The sequence below is a fragment of the Arachis stenosperma genome, chromosome 7, assembly GCF_014773155.1.
Source record: "Arachis stenosperma cultivar V10309 chromosome 7, arast.V10309.gnm1.PFL2, whole genome shotgun sequence".
Taxonomy (NCBI): domain Eukaryota; kingdom Viridiplantae; phylum Streptophyta; class Magnoliopsida; order Fabales; family Fabaceae; genus Arachis; species Arachis stenosperma.
Window position 1 is genome coordinate 15526057 of NC_080383.1, and position 17854 is coordinate 15543910.

General features: G+C 30.5%; 1 protein-coding gene across 1 annotated transcript; it reads right to left on the reverse strand.

Moving 5' to 3' along the window:
* Window positions 1-14835: 14835 nt before the first annotated feature.
* On the reverse strand, window positions 14836-17326 carry LOC130941260 (protein phosphatase 2C 37-like). The gene is made up of 4 exons (XM_057869693.1): window positions 16508-17326; window positions 16065-16379; window positions 15724-15829; window positions 14836-15569 (listed from the first exon to the last, which is right to left on the reverse strand). Exons 1-4 carry the CDS (start codon window positions 17018-17020, stop codon window positions 15232-15234), a joined length of 1272 nt encoding a protein of 423 aa, XP_057725676.1. The 5' UTR covers window positions 17021-17326; the 3' UTR covers window positions 14836-15231.
* Window positions 17327-17854: the final 528 nt, after the last annotated feature.

The window sequence follows — 17854 nt, forward strand, 5'->3', positions numbered from 1 at the left end:
TGGAGTTTTGAACATCGTCATTACCCTACACAACCAAAGCTCTCGACCGCCGACCCCATGCCATCCGTTCTTCTCGGCGAAGCAATTGACGACGTCTCCTCACCGCAGAAGATGACGTCAACAACCATGCAAAGGTAGTCCGTCTCTTCCTCGCATCCAACCACAACCTCCATCAGCTCTAAGTCTCCCTGTTTGTGTTCTGTTTGTTGTCTTCTTTTTTTTAAAACCATGAACAAACATGAATAAATTAATTATTGTTAGTGCTGTTGTTGTTAGCAGAAGAGATATGGTAGTGGGTAGAAAAAAATTATCGTTATTTTTTTGTCTTTTCTTCTATTATTATTGTTGATAGTGTTGGTAGATTGTGAGAAAGAGTTTGTGGGTTGCGTCTGGTGGTGAGAGAATGACAGTAAAATGAAAATAGAGGTGTGAGTAACTGAGTGCGTATGGTGGTTGACTGGTTAGTGGGTGAGGTTTAGTGAGTCACTAGTGAATGAATGAGGTTGAACAGTGGTAGGTGAGTGAGAAGAGCTTGACTTTCATTAAAAAGCAAAACGGATCCCCTCCGAGGTCTGGTGCATATGAAGTAATTAACATCTCCCTTGAACTTTTGTAATGAAATATTATCTTTAATTTTTGGAAGTGGTAGCAAAGCTTCTGCATCTTGTATTCTATTTATCTCACCGTCTTTTACAATGGATTTGTCGCCAATAATGTAATTGGAATGAAGAGTTTTGTTAGGAAAGGATTTTTTAATTTTAAAATTTATTTTTTGTAAGGGTAAATTTATCTTTTTAGGATAAAAATGATGATTTTATAATATTGTGACGTTGAGGATGATTTTAATACAAAAAAAAGGATGGAGACGATTTTAATTTTGACCTCAAATTTTAGGGACGAAAAAAATACTTAACTCTTAATATAACATCATATTTAAATAATAAATATATTTATATATTATAAATTATATGAAATAATTAAAAAATATATTTTTTAACTAAAAATTTGTTCACTTAAAAAAACAAAAAATTAGATTAATATAAAAATATTAAATTTACAAAATATTATTATTAATTAAAAAATGAAATGGTTCTTCATAGTTGATTCTAGCGACAAACTAATAACAGAAAACCAAGATGAATTATCAAGAACTAATTTGTTGAGTGGTCTAATGACATAGCAAGTAAAAAAATAGTTATTAACGATAAATTATAGCAACTAATTCATGTTAATAAAATGGAACAAAATTATGCCATTTTTTGCTAGTGTCATGATTGACACAATTTCAATTGAAATGTTCAGACGTATTGGCAAATACTTGATGTTATTAGTCTAAATTAACACAAAATTTATATGCGTGGAAATTTTTTTTAGATTTACATAATAAACTTTTAAAAAAATAGGTATATATTATATTAAGGGACTTGAAGAAAAGGAAATAAAATGGACGAAAAGAGAAAAGAAGAGAATAAAAATGGTGAAAAAAAAAGAGAATATGTGTTGAAAAATAAAAAGTGTTGAGAGAATGTGAGTGAAAAAAAATAAAAAAAGTAATTAGATTATAAAAATATTTTAAGCATTTTAAGTTTTGAATGAAATTATGATAGAATAAAATTTTAAATTAAACTTAATTGAGTCGGAATTAATTTTAAGGAAAAACAATCTGTTTAAATTGAATTTTTATCTAAACTAATTTAATTATTTTTATTTTAAACACTGAAATTGAATTCAATTCCTATAAAAATTAAATTTCAAGAAGTTTCCAAACACCCCATAAAAAATGATAGAATGAATGTATTTGTTGTACATATATTAATTTTATGTCAGTCAATATTTAGTTTATTGTCAAATTACCCTAACTCCATTATATAGAGATCTCCCTACGTGCGAAGCATCTTAGATTTTATGACGAACTTATGAGCATTGAATCATAATATTCATTTTATGAAGTTACAGCGCAAGCATTTAAGTTCTTTCATTTTTATTTGTTTTTCATGATTATGTCATATCTTAGTAACCGTCCGCTTTTTATTTTTAATACGGGAGAGATGGGGTGATACAACATTGTAAAGAAGAGGGATGTTTTTTCTATAGAGAATGATAGTGTACAGAGCAAAATTTAAAGATATACTTACGTGACGAAATTTAAATCATATACTCTAAAATCATACTTTTCACTCAAAATCATAACTCTTCACAAAGAAAAGCGTCACCTAATGGGAAAAAGTAAATTAGAAGATTTAAGAGAAGAAATAATTAAGTTATCAAAATTAATAGATCAAAAATTAATGATTTTAACTAATGTTAATTGTAATGACACCGAATTCTTAAAATCAATACAAAATGATTTTTCTCAAAATCTTTATTTTACTATAAGTTTTATTGAAGGACTTCAAAAATCTGAAAAAAACTTATTTTTCACACGGAATTTCTAAAAAATGTTACCATGGAAATGATTTTCCACATCTTTATCATACTTTCAACCCACAATTAAATTCTATAGTAGATATGCTTGAAGAAATATTAGTATCCATAAAATTTCAAAGGGATAAGGAAAAAGAGAATCCCAAAGAAGAAAAATTTCAAAATATAATCAACATAACAGATCTAAAAGTAAAACCACCATTGAAATTATGAATATTGAAGAAAAATTAGAAGAAGTTACAATGCTTTTTAAACAATTAAAAATGGCTCAAGAAAATAATATTATGGAACATGGTTTTCAAATAGAAGAAGAGTTAGTAAATTCTGAAAATATAGAAAATGAAGAACACATTCTAGATTATTCAAGTGACGAAGAACCAGCAATTCCAATACAAGTAAAAAATGAAGCTGGAACATCTAAGGATAATCAATCTCAATTTAAATGGAAACAGGTTTTGATAATTATGCCTTTAAAAAAGGGTTTATAAATAAAGATTCAAAATATACAAAAATACTATCAAAATATGTTCCTAAAATCCAGGAAATGGAAGGAGAAAGAATGCTTGACTTAGACTGTAAAAAGAATGAAAAGGAAATTTTCGAAAATTGGTTGAATTCCTTTTTATTAGAAGCCTTTACTAATCCAAAACTTAGTGAATTGTCTGGAAGAGATATTTGGAATTACATAGGGTTTCATACTAAAGGAACTATAAGAGATTATATGACATCAATAGAGAATCAAATAATAGAAGAATTAGCAACAAAAACAACAGCTTATGATAAAATATTATATATAATGATGATTCTATATAAAAAAATTTTTGGAAAAAATATTATAGATCATAGACAAGAAGTCTATAATAAAGAATATCAAGAAGCAAAAAACCATTTAGCTAATATTCTGATATATGATCTATGTAATGTAGAGTCTTATATATGTGAATATAGAATACATTATTACAAATTAAAAGAAGAAGATAAAAATCATTATCTTAGTATGTATATAACAAAACTTCCATATCCTGCTAATGAATTTATAATGGGAAGATTTATAAGAGAAATAAATAGAGGGACAATTGAAAATAATTTTGGTGGAGCAACCTCTGCAATAAGAGATGAAATAAAAGAACGTTGTATGCAAGAAGTGACTCAAAAAAGATTTGCAAATATAATTAGAATTTGCTGTCAGGATAATGAAGAAATACCCCAAAAATATGGTCTTAATAAAAAATTTTAAAGAAAAAGAAAATATCAATTTAGAAAGAGAAAATACTATCCAAACTGGAGAAAAAAGAGGTACTTTAGAAAAAGAAATAATAATAAAAATAAAAGACAAAAAAATGACTATTGTCTGAATAAAAAAGAAAATTGCAAGTGTTGGTATTGCCAAGAAGAAGGACACTATGCAAATGAATGTCCCAAAAAGAAGGATAAAAAAGATCTTACTAAGCAAATAGAAATTGCTAAGTCTTGTTTCATGGAACCATTAGAGGAATCTGATGATAACTTAGATTATATTTTTGAATATGTCTCATAAACAGACTCAGAGATTGAGTAATAATGCAACATTTATTACTATAAAAATAACAGAAAAGTTTATAAATGCTTTTATAGATTCTAGAGCAACACAATGCTTTGCTAGTTCAAATATAAAACTTGATTGGAAAAAATTAAAGAAACCATTAAGAGTTAGAATAGCTGACAAATCAATACATAAAATTGACCAAAAAGTAGAGATGGCTGAAATTTTTATTCAAAATTATAGGTTCATTGTTCCATCTATATATATATGTTAGATTTTGGAATGGATTTTATTATAGGAAATAACTTTTTAAAGCTATATCATCCATTCATTCAAGAATTAACATATATAGTTTTAAAAGCTCCACACGATTCTTCAATAAATCAAAAATCAAAACGTATAAAAATACCAACTACTACTATAGATAAGATTCTAAAATTTAAAATATTTTCTATCTTAGAGACATGTTATTTAAATTTATACTTTCAGATAAATATTCCAAAAAATAATCTTGAAATAAAGATAGAAGAACTTTTGGATGAAATTTGTGCTGAAAATCCTTTAGATGTTAAAAATACAAATAACGAATTAGTAAGCATTAAATTAAAAGATCCTACAAAAGAGATAAATGTTCCAAATAGAATTCCTTATTCCGCAAGAGATAGAGAAGAGTTCTCATTAGAATGTAGAGATCTTTTGGAAAAAGGAATTATAAGATTAAGTAAAAGTCCTCATGCGGCTCCAGCCTTTTATGTCGAAAACAATAATGAAATTAAAAGGGAAAAACGAAGAATGGTTATTAACTATAAGAAGATGAATGAAGCAACTATTGGTGATGCTCATAAACTTCCAAGAAAAGATTCTATTTTAGAAAAAATCAAAGGAGCAACTTGGTTTTCATCTCTTGATGCAAAATCAAGATATTAGCAACTTCGTTTAGACGAAGAAACAAAGAAATTAACTGCTTTTACTTGTCCAACAAAAGAATCAATAAGTGTGTTGCTCTATGAATAGAATGTATTACCATTCGGATTAAAACAAGCCCCAGGTATTTATCAAAGATTTATGGAAGAAAATCTAAAAGAGTTAAATGAATTTGTTTTAGTGTACATTGGTGATATACTAATTTTTACAAAACAGGATAAAGAAGATCATCTTCAAAAATTATTAATAGTTTTAGAAAGATGTAAAGAAAAAGGATTAGTTCTTAGCAAAAAGAAAGCAAGAATAGCAAAACAAGAAATAGAGTTTCTTGGATTAATTCTATCCACCCAAGAAAAGCTAAAACTTGAACCAAATGTTCTAGAAAAGGTAAATTTATTTCCTAATAAAATAGAAGATAGAAAACAATTACAAAGATTTTTAGGATGTATAAATTATATTTCTGATCAAGGATTTTTAAAGAATATAACAGAATACACTAAAAGCTTATTTCCAAAAATAAGTACTAAAAAAGAATGGAAATTGGATGAAAAAGATAGTATGCAAATTCAAAGAATTAAAGAATTATGCGAAAAACTTCCAGAACTTTATATTCTAGAAAAAAATGACTACTTAATAGTAGAAACAGATGCTTCAGACATAACCTGGTCAGGATGTCTAAAAGCTAAGAAAGCTATAAAAGGTTTGGAACAAGAAAAAGAATCACTAGATTCTAAATATTCCTCAAAGGAATTACTTTGCATGTATATTTCAGGGACTTTTACTCCAACAGAACAGAGATATACCACTCATGAAAAGGAAACTCTAGCAGCAATTAAATCTCTTAAGAAATGGAAAATTGATTTACTACCCAGAGAATTTACATTAAGGACAGATTCAAGTTACCTAACAGGTTTCATACGATATAATTTAAAAGTTGATTATAATCATGGACGATTGGTAAGATGGCAATTATTTTTGTTACAATATCCAATAAAAATTGAATATATTAAGGGTGACAAAAATGTTATTGCAGATACATTAACAAGAGAATGGAGTTCGTCTACAACGCATTAGATCAAGAAATTCAAAAATATGAGCAAGAATTCGAAAAATGCAAGCATTGCCAGCAAATAAGGACACAGATCCAATCCCTCAAGAAGGCCATTGAAGCAATGAAATCAACACAACAAGCAAAACCATCAGAGTTCAGCCAGCTAAGCATGGTGGACAAACCAGGTGAAGAAAAAATTTCAGAAAATAAAACAATTGCTGAAATTATTAAAAAATCCACACAAGACAAAAAATATTATGTGATTTATAATGGCCCCATGAAAGGAGTATATGATGCCTGGGAAAAAGCAGCACCATTCACGCATCAATCAAAAATAGTTCATAAAGGAGGATTTTCAACACTAGAAGAGGCAAAGGAATCCTTCAGGGAATATGAAGCTCTTCATCCAGAACAAACTCTAAAAAGAGCAGATAAAGCTCCGATTCAAGCTCAGAGAACAGGAATAATGAGAAATATTCCTACAAGAGCTGAAATCAAGGAAAAGAAAAGGGTCTGTAGATCAAATCTCAGAGAAACCCTTAACATAGTCCTAAATTGGACTGAAGAAAAAAGGGCAATTTTGGGATATTATCCTATTGCCAAAGAACAGCTAACAAAGCTGGTTATATTTCCAGATGCTTCCCCATCGGACACATATCAGTTTTTTCAGTATGGATTAATTGATACAATTTTAATTTTTAATGATCTAAAAATTATTAGTGAGTTTCCTGCAGGATTCGTTGATGCAGTAAAGAGATTTAAAAATATGATTGACAATGTAAATCCAAGGGATATATCCCTAAAATTTACGAATAGTCAACCTATTTTTAATGAAGAAGAAGAATGCTTGGTTCCAGCACATCAAGTAATATTCATGTCCGTCTTCCCAGGAAATTTTCAACCAATTGATCAAGTTCAAGATTTAACAATCTACAGTCATGAAGGTAGACTAGCCAGCACACTAGCAAGGGTCTTCGAAAGAACTCAAAAGATAACAAGGGAATCTCACACAAGAATCAATTATAAAAGCAGAAATACTCTGCTTGTGTCCAGTAAAAGAAATGAAATTGAAGAAAGAGAGATGAGACTCTTGGTAGAGTTTGAATCTGCATTCTACAATCTATCCGGACTCTTAGAAAAGCTCCCTGAAGGGATAAAAAGGAATCTCTGCTATTTGATAAAAAAGCAGAGAAGACCACAAGTGCCAGCTGTGTGTCTCAGAAATATCTGAAGAAAGCAATAATGAAATGGGATCCACCCACATGATAAAAGAAGAAGACAGCGCATCCACCCACATAAAAGAAGAGGACAGCGCATCTGAAGCATCCCTCGACATTATTGCATAATGATGTAAGCGCTTAGGTCATAGAGCACCAACAATGTAGCTGGTGCAAGATAATAAACAATGATGTAAGCAATGACGTCATAAGAAGGGTAAGGATGGGAATTGTCCATCAGACCAAACCATTATAAATAGATTGCTTAGGCAATTGTAGAAGGTATCAGAAAACAGAAAGCAGAAGGCTAAGAGTACTCATATGCTAGGAGAGCAAGGAGGAAGTTGCCGAGGCGATTCTGTAGTCTGACAAAAGAATTCCCTTAGAAAAAAATAGTTTTAAACTCCCCTCTGGAGTTAATATCTATAATCTCCCTCTGGAGATAAAAACATCTTATGTAAAATATACTAAATAAAGGAAGTTTTTCTCCAGAAAGGTACGCCTTTATCTTAATCTCTTAGTTATGAATTATTTAGAAAGCTTAGAATTAACGGAAGAATCTGATTATTATAGATTAACTGCTTTATTAGATAATGAAAAACAGGTTGTTCTAAAAACAGAACTAAATCTCAAATCAAATGAAAATTTTAATAAACAATGTCTTTTAAAAGAAGTATTTAATAGAAAAAATATAATATACTATGGAAAAATTCAACTTGAAGCCCCTGTAAAAATAAAATCTGCTAATGGAGAACTTGAAATAGCCTTGATAAATGATGAAGAATTAAGTAAACAGATTGAGAAAATTAAGGATCAACAAAAAAGATCTAAAATTGGATGGATTCATATTAGTACTATACAAGTTTTAATTAAATCTACATATATGAAAGGAATCAATTCACCAATAAATTTAGCAATCTATGATAAAAGAATTACTGATGATCCAATAGATCAAATAATTGGAATTGTTCATGAAAATTTGGCAAATATAAATGTTAAATTTAATGCCCGTCTTGGATTTGCCATACCTCTATCAACCGAAAATCTTGGTAGATCTATAAGTTTAGCTTATAAATTTCATAGAAAAAGTTTAATGGAACAAGATGATGAACCATTTTCAATTACATATGCAATAAATTATGCTTTAACGAATAGTTATCATAGTATAATATTCAAAAATAGAGAAAGAATTTATGTTGATGAATTATTTCAGAAAATTGTAAAAACAGAAATACCAAAATATAAGGCTATTGAAAACCCAGTTCTATTATTAAAAGAACCATCAAAAAGATCGGTTTCATCAAATTTTCAAATAAGAGAATCTAAAATCAATAGTCCTTTAAGTTTATCTAAATTAAAAATTAAAGAAGAAAATTCTGAAATTAAAGAACTAACAAAAAAGGTCGAAAAATTAAATGAAACCCTAAACACTAAATTATGACAATAAATAAAGAAGAAATATATGTAACTTATCAAGACAAGAAACAAGAGCTCTTTGAAAGAAAAAATCGTTTGAATTATTTACAGTTTTCTGAAATAAATCAAAGAGCATTTGAAGCTCTAAAAATAATCTATGACAAGTTGAAAAGAGAAGTTGAAGAGCTAGAAAAATTAATAAGATCTTTAGAAAATAGTGATGAATCAATGATAGAGTTTGCAAAAATTTTAAAATAAATAATGAAGCATAAAAAGATTGAAAAACCAGAAAATAAAATAAAAAGAAAAAGGACGAGAAAATTAAAAAGTAAAATAAGGGAGTATAAAAGAGAATTAAATAATCTTCAGATCGAAATTGATGATCTTATAATAAAAAGGATAGAAATAAGAATAAATATAAACAAGTTGGAATTAAACTTAAAAAATTTATAAATGACTGGTAAACCATATTATGACTTAAAGGAATTAAAGCTGTTGAAAGAAAAAATGGAGAATGAAGTTGAAAAATTAAAAAGATATTTAGAAACAAGAGAAAGTGCAGAAATAAAAGAAGTTATTGAGGATTTAAGAAATTATATTAAAGAAAAAGACAAACAAATAAAAGATTTTATACACAATAATCCATGTAAAAGAGAATATTATAAACTAAAACAAGATTGAAAAACTATAAATCAAAATTATACATCAAGGACTAGTAATAAATGATCATATAACAAATACAAGAGAAATAATAGAGATGGTCAATACTTTAGATTATGAATTTGCAAATTATTTTTATCAAAATCCTTTAAATAAAGTACCACCAATTGAATCTATACAAATTATAAACTTATTCAAAGTAAAATATGAAGAGTTAATAGAAATTTCGAAAAAGAAATTAAAAGTCGGCTTTAAAAATTGGTATCAGAGCCAAGTTAACGATTAAGGGTAACACTTTCTCTTTAAGCAACACTTTTAGTAATACGCTTTTAAATCAATAAAACAAAAATCTGTAAATCTGTACAGAAATACATCTTTACAGTAGATGGACCCTTTTTCTATATGTGATGTTAGGGGTGCTTTAATAGAATTTGGAGGGTCTGTTTTGATCTAAAAAAAATTAAAAAAAATTAAAAAATCTAATCAAAAGGTCCGATTTTGATTTTAGAAAAAAAAAATCACAAATTGAACGGTCTGATTTGTATTTTCGAAAATAAAAAAAATTTTAATATTAAAATCGGATCGTCTGATTTTTTTAAAAATAAAAAAAATAAAAATTATAAATCAGATCTTTTGAATTGTAGTTTATTTTTTTCTTCAAGCAAATCAAACCTTCCGATTTTTAGTTTTTTTTTTCTTCAAGTAAATTAGACTCTCTTATTTGAATAATATCAATAAAAACTTATTATATAAAAAATATCTAATCTTTTAATAACAATATATTACATATATTTAATCAATATAAAAAAATTAGCCGTAACAGTCGCTAGTTTTGGTTTCTATGTCTTTTCTAATTTATGAGTTGGACTTCTTGAAACCTCGGATTTCGTTCAGAACAATATCTTTCTTTTATTGTTAAATTGTAAAAAGAACAAATTTTATTCTTTATTAAAAAATACCCTTCACCATAACATGATGAATTTGCAATGTTGATGGTGGAAAATATGAACTGTGAAATACTATATACAGAAAAGCATGAAAACAGTTCCGTACAAGGCCTAAGTCCACTAAGTAAGCTACCAACTTAGTTGCTTAACACACCCATTTAAAATATCTCCCAGAATACCGTAAATCAAAAGAGATATTCATGAGAGAAAAAATCAAAGCAATTAGTATGCAAAATACATAGAGTTTAATTGTTACACAAGAAATCACATGGAATTATAAAAAGCCTATAAAAGTCAATAAAAAAATTAATAATCGAATTAGTCTTACAAAAGATAGTTTATTTTTTAAATTTATTCTTAAAAAAATTTATCAATCATATTAGTTTATAAAGATTACAAACACTATAGTTTCACTAAAACTATTTGAAAGAAGTTGGATTTACTTCGAATTAAATTTTTTTACTTAATTTATATTAATTGATAGAGTTAATACTAAAAATACGTTGAGTAAGTTTGGTATAATTAAATTTAGGAGTAAAGTATAGTTTTTGTCTCCAACATTTTGGGTAAGTCTTAAAGTTGTCTCTAACATTTCAATCGTCTTATTTAAGTCTCTAATATTTTAAAATTGGCTCAATGTTGTCCTGCCGTTAGGGATCCGTTAACAGAATTGACGGCGGGACAAAATTGAGACGATTTTAAAACGTTAGAGATTTAAATAGAACGAAAACGTTGGAGACAAAAATAATACATAAAAATAAATTTTAATTTTATCCTTTAATAATATCAATTTTTTTACTGTATATAATATTAAATTATTTTTTAATCACATCTAAGTAAATTATACTTAATCACACTACTTTCATTCTAAATAATTTTTTTTTAATTTTTATATTAACTTATAACTTTAAGTGTAAAATTATAAAAAAATAAATTTATTTAAAATGAAAGTAATGTGATTAAGTGTAATTTACTTAGATGTGATTAAAAAATAATTGAATAACTATGTACCGTAAAAAATTGATATTGTTGAAAGATAAAATTAAAATTTATTTTTATGTATTATTTTTGTCCCCAATATTTTCGTCCTATTTACGTCCCTAACGTTTTAAAAAGTTTCAATTTTGTCTCATCGTCAATTATGTTAACAGATTCCTAACGGCAAGACAACATTGAGCCAATTTTAAAACGTAACGGACTTAAATAGGACAATTTAAACGTTAGGAACAATTTTGAGACATATTCCAAACGTTGAGGACAAAAATAATACTTTACTCTTAAATTTAGTGACAATTTATGTGTGTTGTGTGGTAAGAATGTAGAGAGTGTATACCATTTGTTTGTTATAGGGGAGTTTTCATGGCAGGTGTGCTGTGCTTGGGCTTGTGATGGTGGTTGTTTATGGATTATTTCAGGTACGGTAAAAGAACATTTTAAAAGTTGGACAAGAATAACAATAAAAAAATCATAAAAAAAAGTTGTTGATAGAATTTTTTGTTATTGTTTGAAATATTTGGTAAGAAAGAAATCAAAGGACCTTTTAGAATAAGACATCACAAATTGCTGATGTTGTTCAATTTTCATTTAAAAGTTATAAAAAGTGAATTTGTGTTGATTCCTTTAATTGTTAATGGCGGAGATGACAAAGGAATATGGGTTATAAATAATCTTTTATTCTTGTTTTTTCTTTATTCCATTTTATTGTGTTGAGTTTTGTGTTTAAAAAAATTATAAATTAATTATTTTTCTCTTTTTGTCACGTAATTAATAGTTTCTGTTAATGATTGATAATATAGAACGTTAACCAATAGTAGGGGTATTCATGGATCGGGTGAAATCGAATTTGTCCTGACCCAGATCCGACCCTAAATATACACTGAATCTATTTTTTTTAGACCCTAACTCGGCCCTAGATCCGATGAAATCTAAACGTTTTCAGGCCACATCTATACCGGGTCTAAATCGGGTGAAAATCGGGTCTTTAAAACTTTAAAAATAATTTATAAAGAAACTTATTTATGATACACTTATTTATAAAAAGAAACTTGTTATCGAAAAGTTGATATCCATATTTGAACTTGAATTTGTCCCTAAATTCTAATTTGATGCTCCTTTGATCTATTTTCTAATTCAACAAGTGTAATTAAAAATAAAACAATAAGTTTATAATTAATATAACATAATATTAAAATTAATATAAAACATATATATCTTTTTTAATTTCTTTAAGATGCACATAGACCGGGTGAAACTGGATTCGCATTGATCCGGACCCGACCCAAAATAATGACTAGGTGTATTTTTTAAACCCTTACTCGACTCTAGATCCGGTGAAATCATACCAAATCAGCTCGTAAAATATTCGAGACCGAGCCGGACCATGTGCACCCCTAACTAATAGTATACATGATACCTAACATGTCTAATTAGACGCTAAATAAATATATTTATGAAAATCTATTAATTTAGTCACTTTTTTGAATTATATAAACCATAATCCTAATATAACCTAACGACACTAAATTGATAGATTTTTATAAATTTATTTGTTTTTAGAGTATCACTTTTATTACTTTTAAGAAGTGAATTGATTTAGAATTGAAATTTATATTGGAGTTGATTGATGAAAAGAAACTAGTATGGCCTTAATGAAAAATCAATAAAATTTTGCCATTCGTATAATTATGTTAATAAAATAATTTAAAAAATATAAAATTTTAATTGAATTAAAACTAAGCATTAGAGGGACACGTTTCACTTTTAATTTTAAATCACTGTTTATGACAAATACTTCTACAAATATTCAAAATGAAATTGAAATTGAAACTAACATTGAAGATGCTCTTAGGATATGTTAGGTATCGTGTATGATATAAGTTAACATTTTATGTCATTATTGACAAAAACTTTTAATTAAGTGAATAAAGGATAAAAATATTAATTTATAGTTTTTGAAAGATCAATTTAATTAATAAAATCTTTTAAAAATAGATTTAAAAAACAAACAATCTTCTAAAAACTAATTTAACTGTTAATCTCTCCCGTAAAAACACAAAATCTTTAGCTTGGGAATGAACCTAATAAAACATGTTCGAATCTAATAAGGGAGGTATATGGTTCTTTACTTCTTTATGCTTATAATATACTTTCAGAAGCTATTTACTCATTTAAATATCAAAATATTTTTAAAAGTAGCAATCTCAATTCGTGCGGAAAAACCATCCGGGTTATAGTTCATGGGAACAAAAACAAAGTAACAATGGGTACAGGAAAAGCATATGTTTATGTGTGTATCATGTATGGTGTGGTATTGGCCCTTAGCCGTAGGGACTAGGGAGAGTGTAGTGGGAGGGTCAATAACTCCCCTTTCGTTTCAGCATCTTCATCCATCCTACTCAGTTCCCACTCCTTTTTTCACTTTACTTTTTTGTTTTCTTAAATTCTTTCTTCCTTCTCAACCCCATCTATCCTATTCTCCTTTCAATGACTTGTCAACTTTTATGTTGCTTTAGGATCGGAGAAGGATATATATATATATCAAAGAAAATATATTTACAATTAGAAAAATATCTCTTAAAACAAATTGTCCTACACTTGTCAACTATCATATGAATATATAATTTAGTATTTCTTTTCTGAATTCCAACACTCAATCATCAGTACCTAACTAGTAACATGGAAATATTTAGAAGAAAGAAATTCCATGTTTGAAGTGAAAAGAAAAGTCGTGGAAAATTTGTACAGGGAAAATTGGTGTGAATATTCAGTGTTCCCATTTGGGTAGAAATGAATAACAGTATAACACCATTAGTTTGTGTTTTTTTTTTTTTTCTCTTGTTTCTTATTTTAAATTTATAACATGGCCTCTTTTGTGACAACTCCTCTGGTAAAAGTAGTTCAAAATCCAAGTCTTTAAAGAAGACAACGATGACGATTGATGATTTGACGAGGACGAAAATGAAAATGTACGGACAAAAGGTAAATGCATATTTGTAGATAGTGATTTTATAATAGGCTAAGTGGCTAACTTTTAAAATTAATTTGAAATAATCTTAGATAATCTATTTATTATTAAGAATTTAATTTTAATACATTAATAATATAAAAAAATTATACAATTAATTAATTATATTTATTCTTTAAATAATTACTATCTATGTAACAACCTATCAAAATTAAATTCTTGTTATTAATCCAAAAATAAATGAAACATCTATTATTTCTTCTTTTAGAACATATGCATATAATATTATAATCTAATTCGCATATTTTTCTTTTCATCGTTTCCTTTATAGTTTATATAATTTCTACACCTCCTTTTATGATTTTTTTTTCTCTCTTACAATTTTTAAATATCAACTTTCTATAAAAATAATTATATTTAAATTTTATCAATAATAATAATAATAATAATCTGTGGAGGAGGAGTGTGGTTCTTATTCCATTCTTAAGGACGATTTCGACAATCCAACAAGAAAGTTGACACACTCCCCAATTAGGGAAATTTTCTTGAACTCTCTTTAAACGCGCCATGGGGTCAAGAACAATAGCTTATATGTTTATAGTATCTCATTCTATTATAGTTTCAAAATCTCAGCCAATATAATTAGTGATCCAATATCGCCGGTATTGTTCATAGTTTCTTCAATTTTAGTTCAAAACCACGGACCGAAGTAGAATGCAAAAGTACACTAATTGCCATACGAACACAGAAACGTGTCACAAGGCCTACTTAAGCCCTTTGGGTGACACTTCTTTTTTTTAACTACACTAAACTTTTATCTATAATTTCTTGACACTCCCCCGCCCCGAGAAACTTAAAACTCCCCCCTTTTTAATTAAAATTAAAACAGAAAACCTAGATTAACTTAAACTCCATTAGACCATTACTATCACATGGAATAACAACTCCATTTTCCCCCCTTTCTGTTAATATTTAAATCCTGTAAAATGGAGGCGTTATGCCCATTCATTCACAAACTGCCCATTTTAGTGGTCATGGACGGTTCCATTAGTAGTAATATTTTTTTCCTCCTCCATAATCATGTCCGCTAAGATTAATTAATTTAATCAACTTTGTTGTTGACGTTGATCCCTCCTCAAATCAACCACCACCACGCTAACATTGTCGGAGCTGTGCCTCGCCAAAGCCAGCTTCGTCAGAAGAATCGAAGCGTCGGAGCACGCCTTGTCAGATCCATCCGCCGCCACATCCCTCCCCGGAGACCCCGGCGGCGACGGCAGCTTCTGCGCCTTCAGACACATCCTGGCCACCCCACACGCCGTGTCGTTAGAAACAACATCCCAAAGCCCATCACTCGCCAGAATCAAACACTCATCCGCCTCACTCCGATCCGTAACCGTCACCTCCGGTTCCGAAATCACATAAGGCTTCAAATAGTTATCACCTGCACAACAACAAAAACAAGATCATGTTATTACAGTTTACAACCACCCCAATAATTCAGAACCGCACACACCATGCTATAATGCGCCACATGTGCGAATCTTAAGAAACCTTTTTTTGGTTAAAGTTAGGTTTTATCGTGCGCACTCACTCACCTATGGCTCTTGACATGGCCAGCACCCCAAGCACTCTTGGACCGTCCCAATAGATCACGCGCCCACCGGCGTTTTGGACTCGGAGCAACTCGTCCGGTCGGTCCGGCTGAACCGGAAAAATAATAAAACAAATCGGGTCAGATCACATGCACGCACTAAACCACTTAAACCAAGCACAAGCGCGTGCACAGCATGTGCCATGCGTAACTAATTTGGAGGCAACATAGAAAATTTCAGATCCCAACCCTCAATCATTTCCTTCAAACAATTTTTTTAAAAATTATTTATTTTTTAAAATTTAATTAAGAAAAGAGAAAAAATGACTAAAACGATTAACTAACCTTGTGATCACTGGAGAGGGGGATGGCAACACCGTTGCGGCAGAGAACGGCGCGAGAGTCGCCGCAGTTGGAGACGACGATTTTCTCCGGCGTGACAACGGCGACGACGGCAGTGGAGCCGACGGCGTCGCAGTGAGGTGTTTGGAGCTCGCACCTGCATGTGGAGGTTTGATTGCTATGGCTCCAGCTTTGAACCTCGTCGTCCATGCGAGTGAAGCTTTTCTCCATGGCGGATTTCCATTCAAAGTTCTCTTGAGATTTTCCAATCTCATCCTTCACAATCCCGTGAAGCCTCTCCTTGCACATAGTTGCAACCTAAACAAAACCAAAACGACGACGTTTAGTTATAACTATGAACCAGATCTACGTCTACTACACTTAAGTGGTGAGAATTAACAAAAACGGAAAAACCATGCTGCAGACAAGGTGTTCGAGTTATTTACATGTGAACATCCATGACCGTCATATACACCGAAGAAGTGAAACGGCACGTCGTTTTGATCGTTTGTGTTTGTGCCGTTTTGAACTTGGCAGAAGGAGGGACGCACCGAAACTGCGTCTTCCATGTCCCTCCTCCTGCCACATACCGATGTGACTCCGTACTTGGGACACTCTTCAACAACCTCGTTTTTCTCCTTAGAAATTAACGTTGGTACTTCCGAACTGCTACTTGCTTCGTGATTTGTTGATTCCTTCTTGATGTTAAGCTCTTCTTTGAGTTTACTAGAGTTTGATTTGGAACTCTCAACTGCGTTCTCGCACTCCCTCGCCGGAGAGGCAGAGAGATCCAGCTTCTGCCGCTTACGGCTGCCCTCGGGCGGCGGAACCGCCATATCGGCAATGTATTTCAACGGCAGGAGGTCCAAACTCCGGCGAGCTAAAGGCCGTGAAGAAGTTGGCTCAATTGTAGCTGGATTCTCTGCGTCACCAACAACACCACAACAAATCCCAGCCATATTCCAAACCACACAGATCAAACAACAAACTCTTATACTTCAGAATCCTTCAACTTTTTATAAGCAACAGAACCTTGGAAGATATAGCTAGCAAGCCTAGTACGAGATTGAGAGGGTGATTGTGAGTATTTAATTTAATTTGATTTGATTCCGATATGATATGATATGATATTTAACTCTACGGAGAACGGAGCTTATAGGGAAATAAAAGAATAGCAGGGAAAACGAGCAGATTTATAGTGGGAAGAAGGGGTGATTTGGGTAAGAGAGAATTCGAACGGGCAGGGAAATTAGAGACCCATGGAAACGGGTTTGGGGGAAGCTTTTCTAGGGAATGAGGGAGAGAGAAGGGGGGGCACTGGGGGCCACATTAATCACGGGCAGGCTGCCCGTCACCGTCACGGGCATGATCCGACACATACAGTTGGTATGACGTCGAACGACTGAATTCCAGAGATGCGATCCTAACCTTTGATCTGATCGCCAAAAGCTCGTTATTTCGACACGTGGGGTACCTGTCCTCTCGCGACGCCAATACGTGGCCCAATCATAACATTCCACGGTAGGTTGAAATATTGTTCCTTTTCTGACACGCATGTGGTCCTCTACTACTTCCTTCACACACTCCATCTCTCCAATTTAATTCTAACATATAATGCTTTTTTGCGTCTCCTTTGCATTTTTATTTTTGTTTTTACTTTTATTTTTCGGAGTGACTGTTAATTGAGACACTCGGCGAAGGGATGTTAACACGTGGCAGCATCGTGGAATACGAGATTCTTGTTTGGATTCGTGATATCTGCTCAGCTCCACGCGCCCTCCATCGCGGCATCA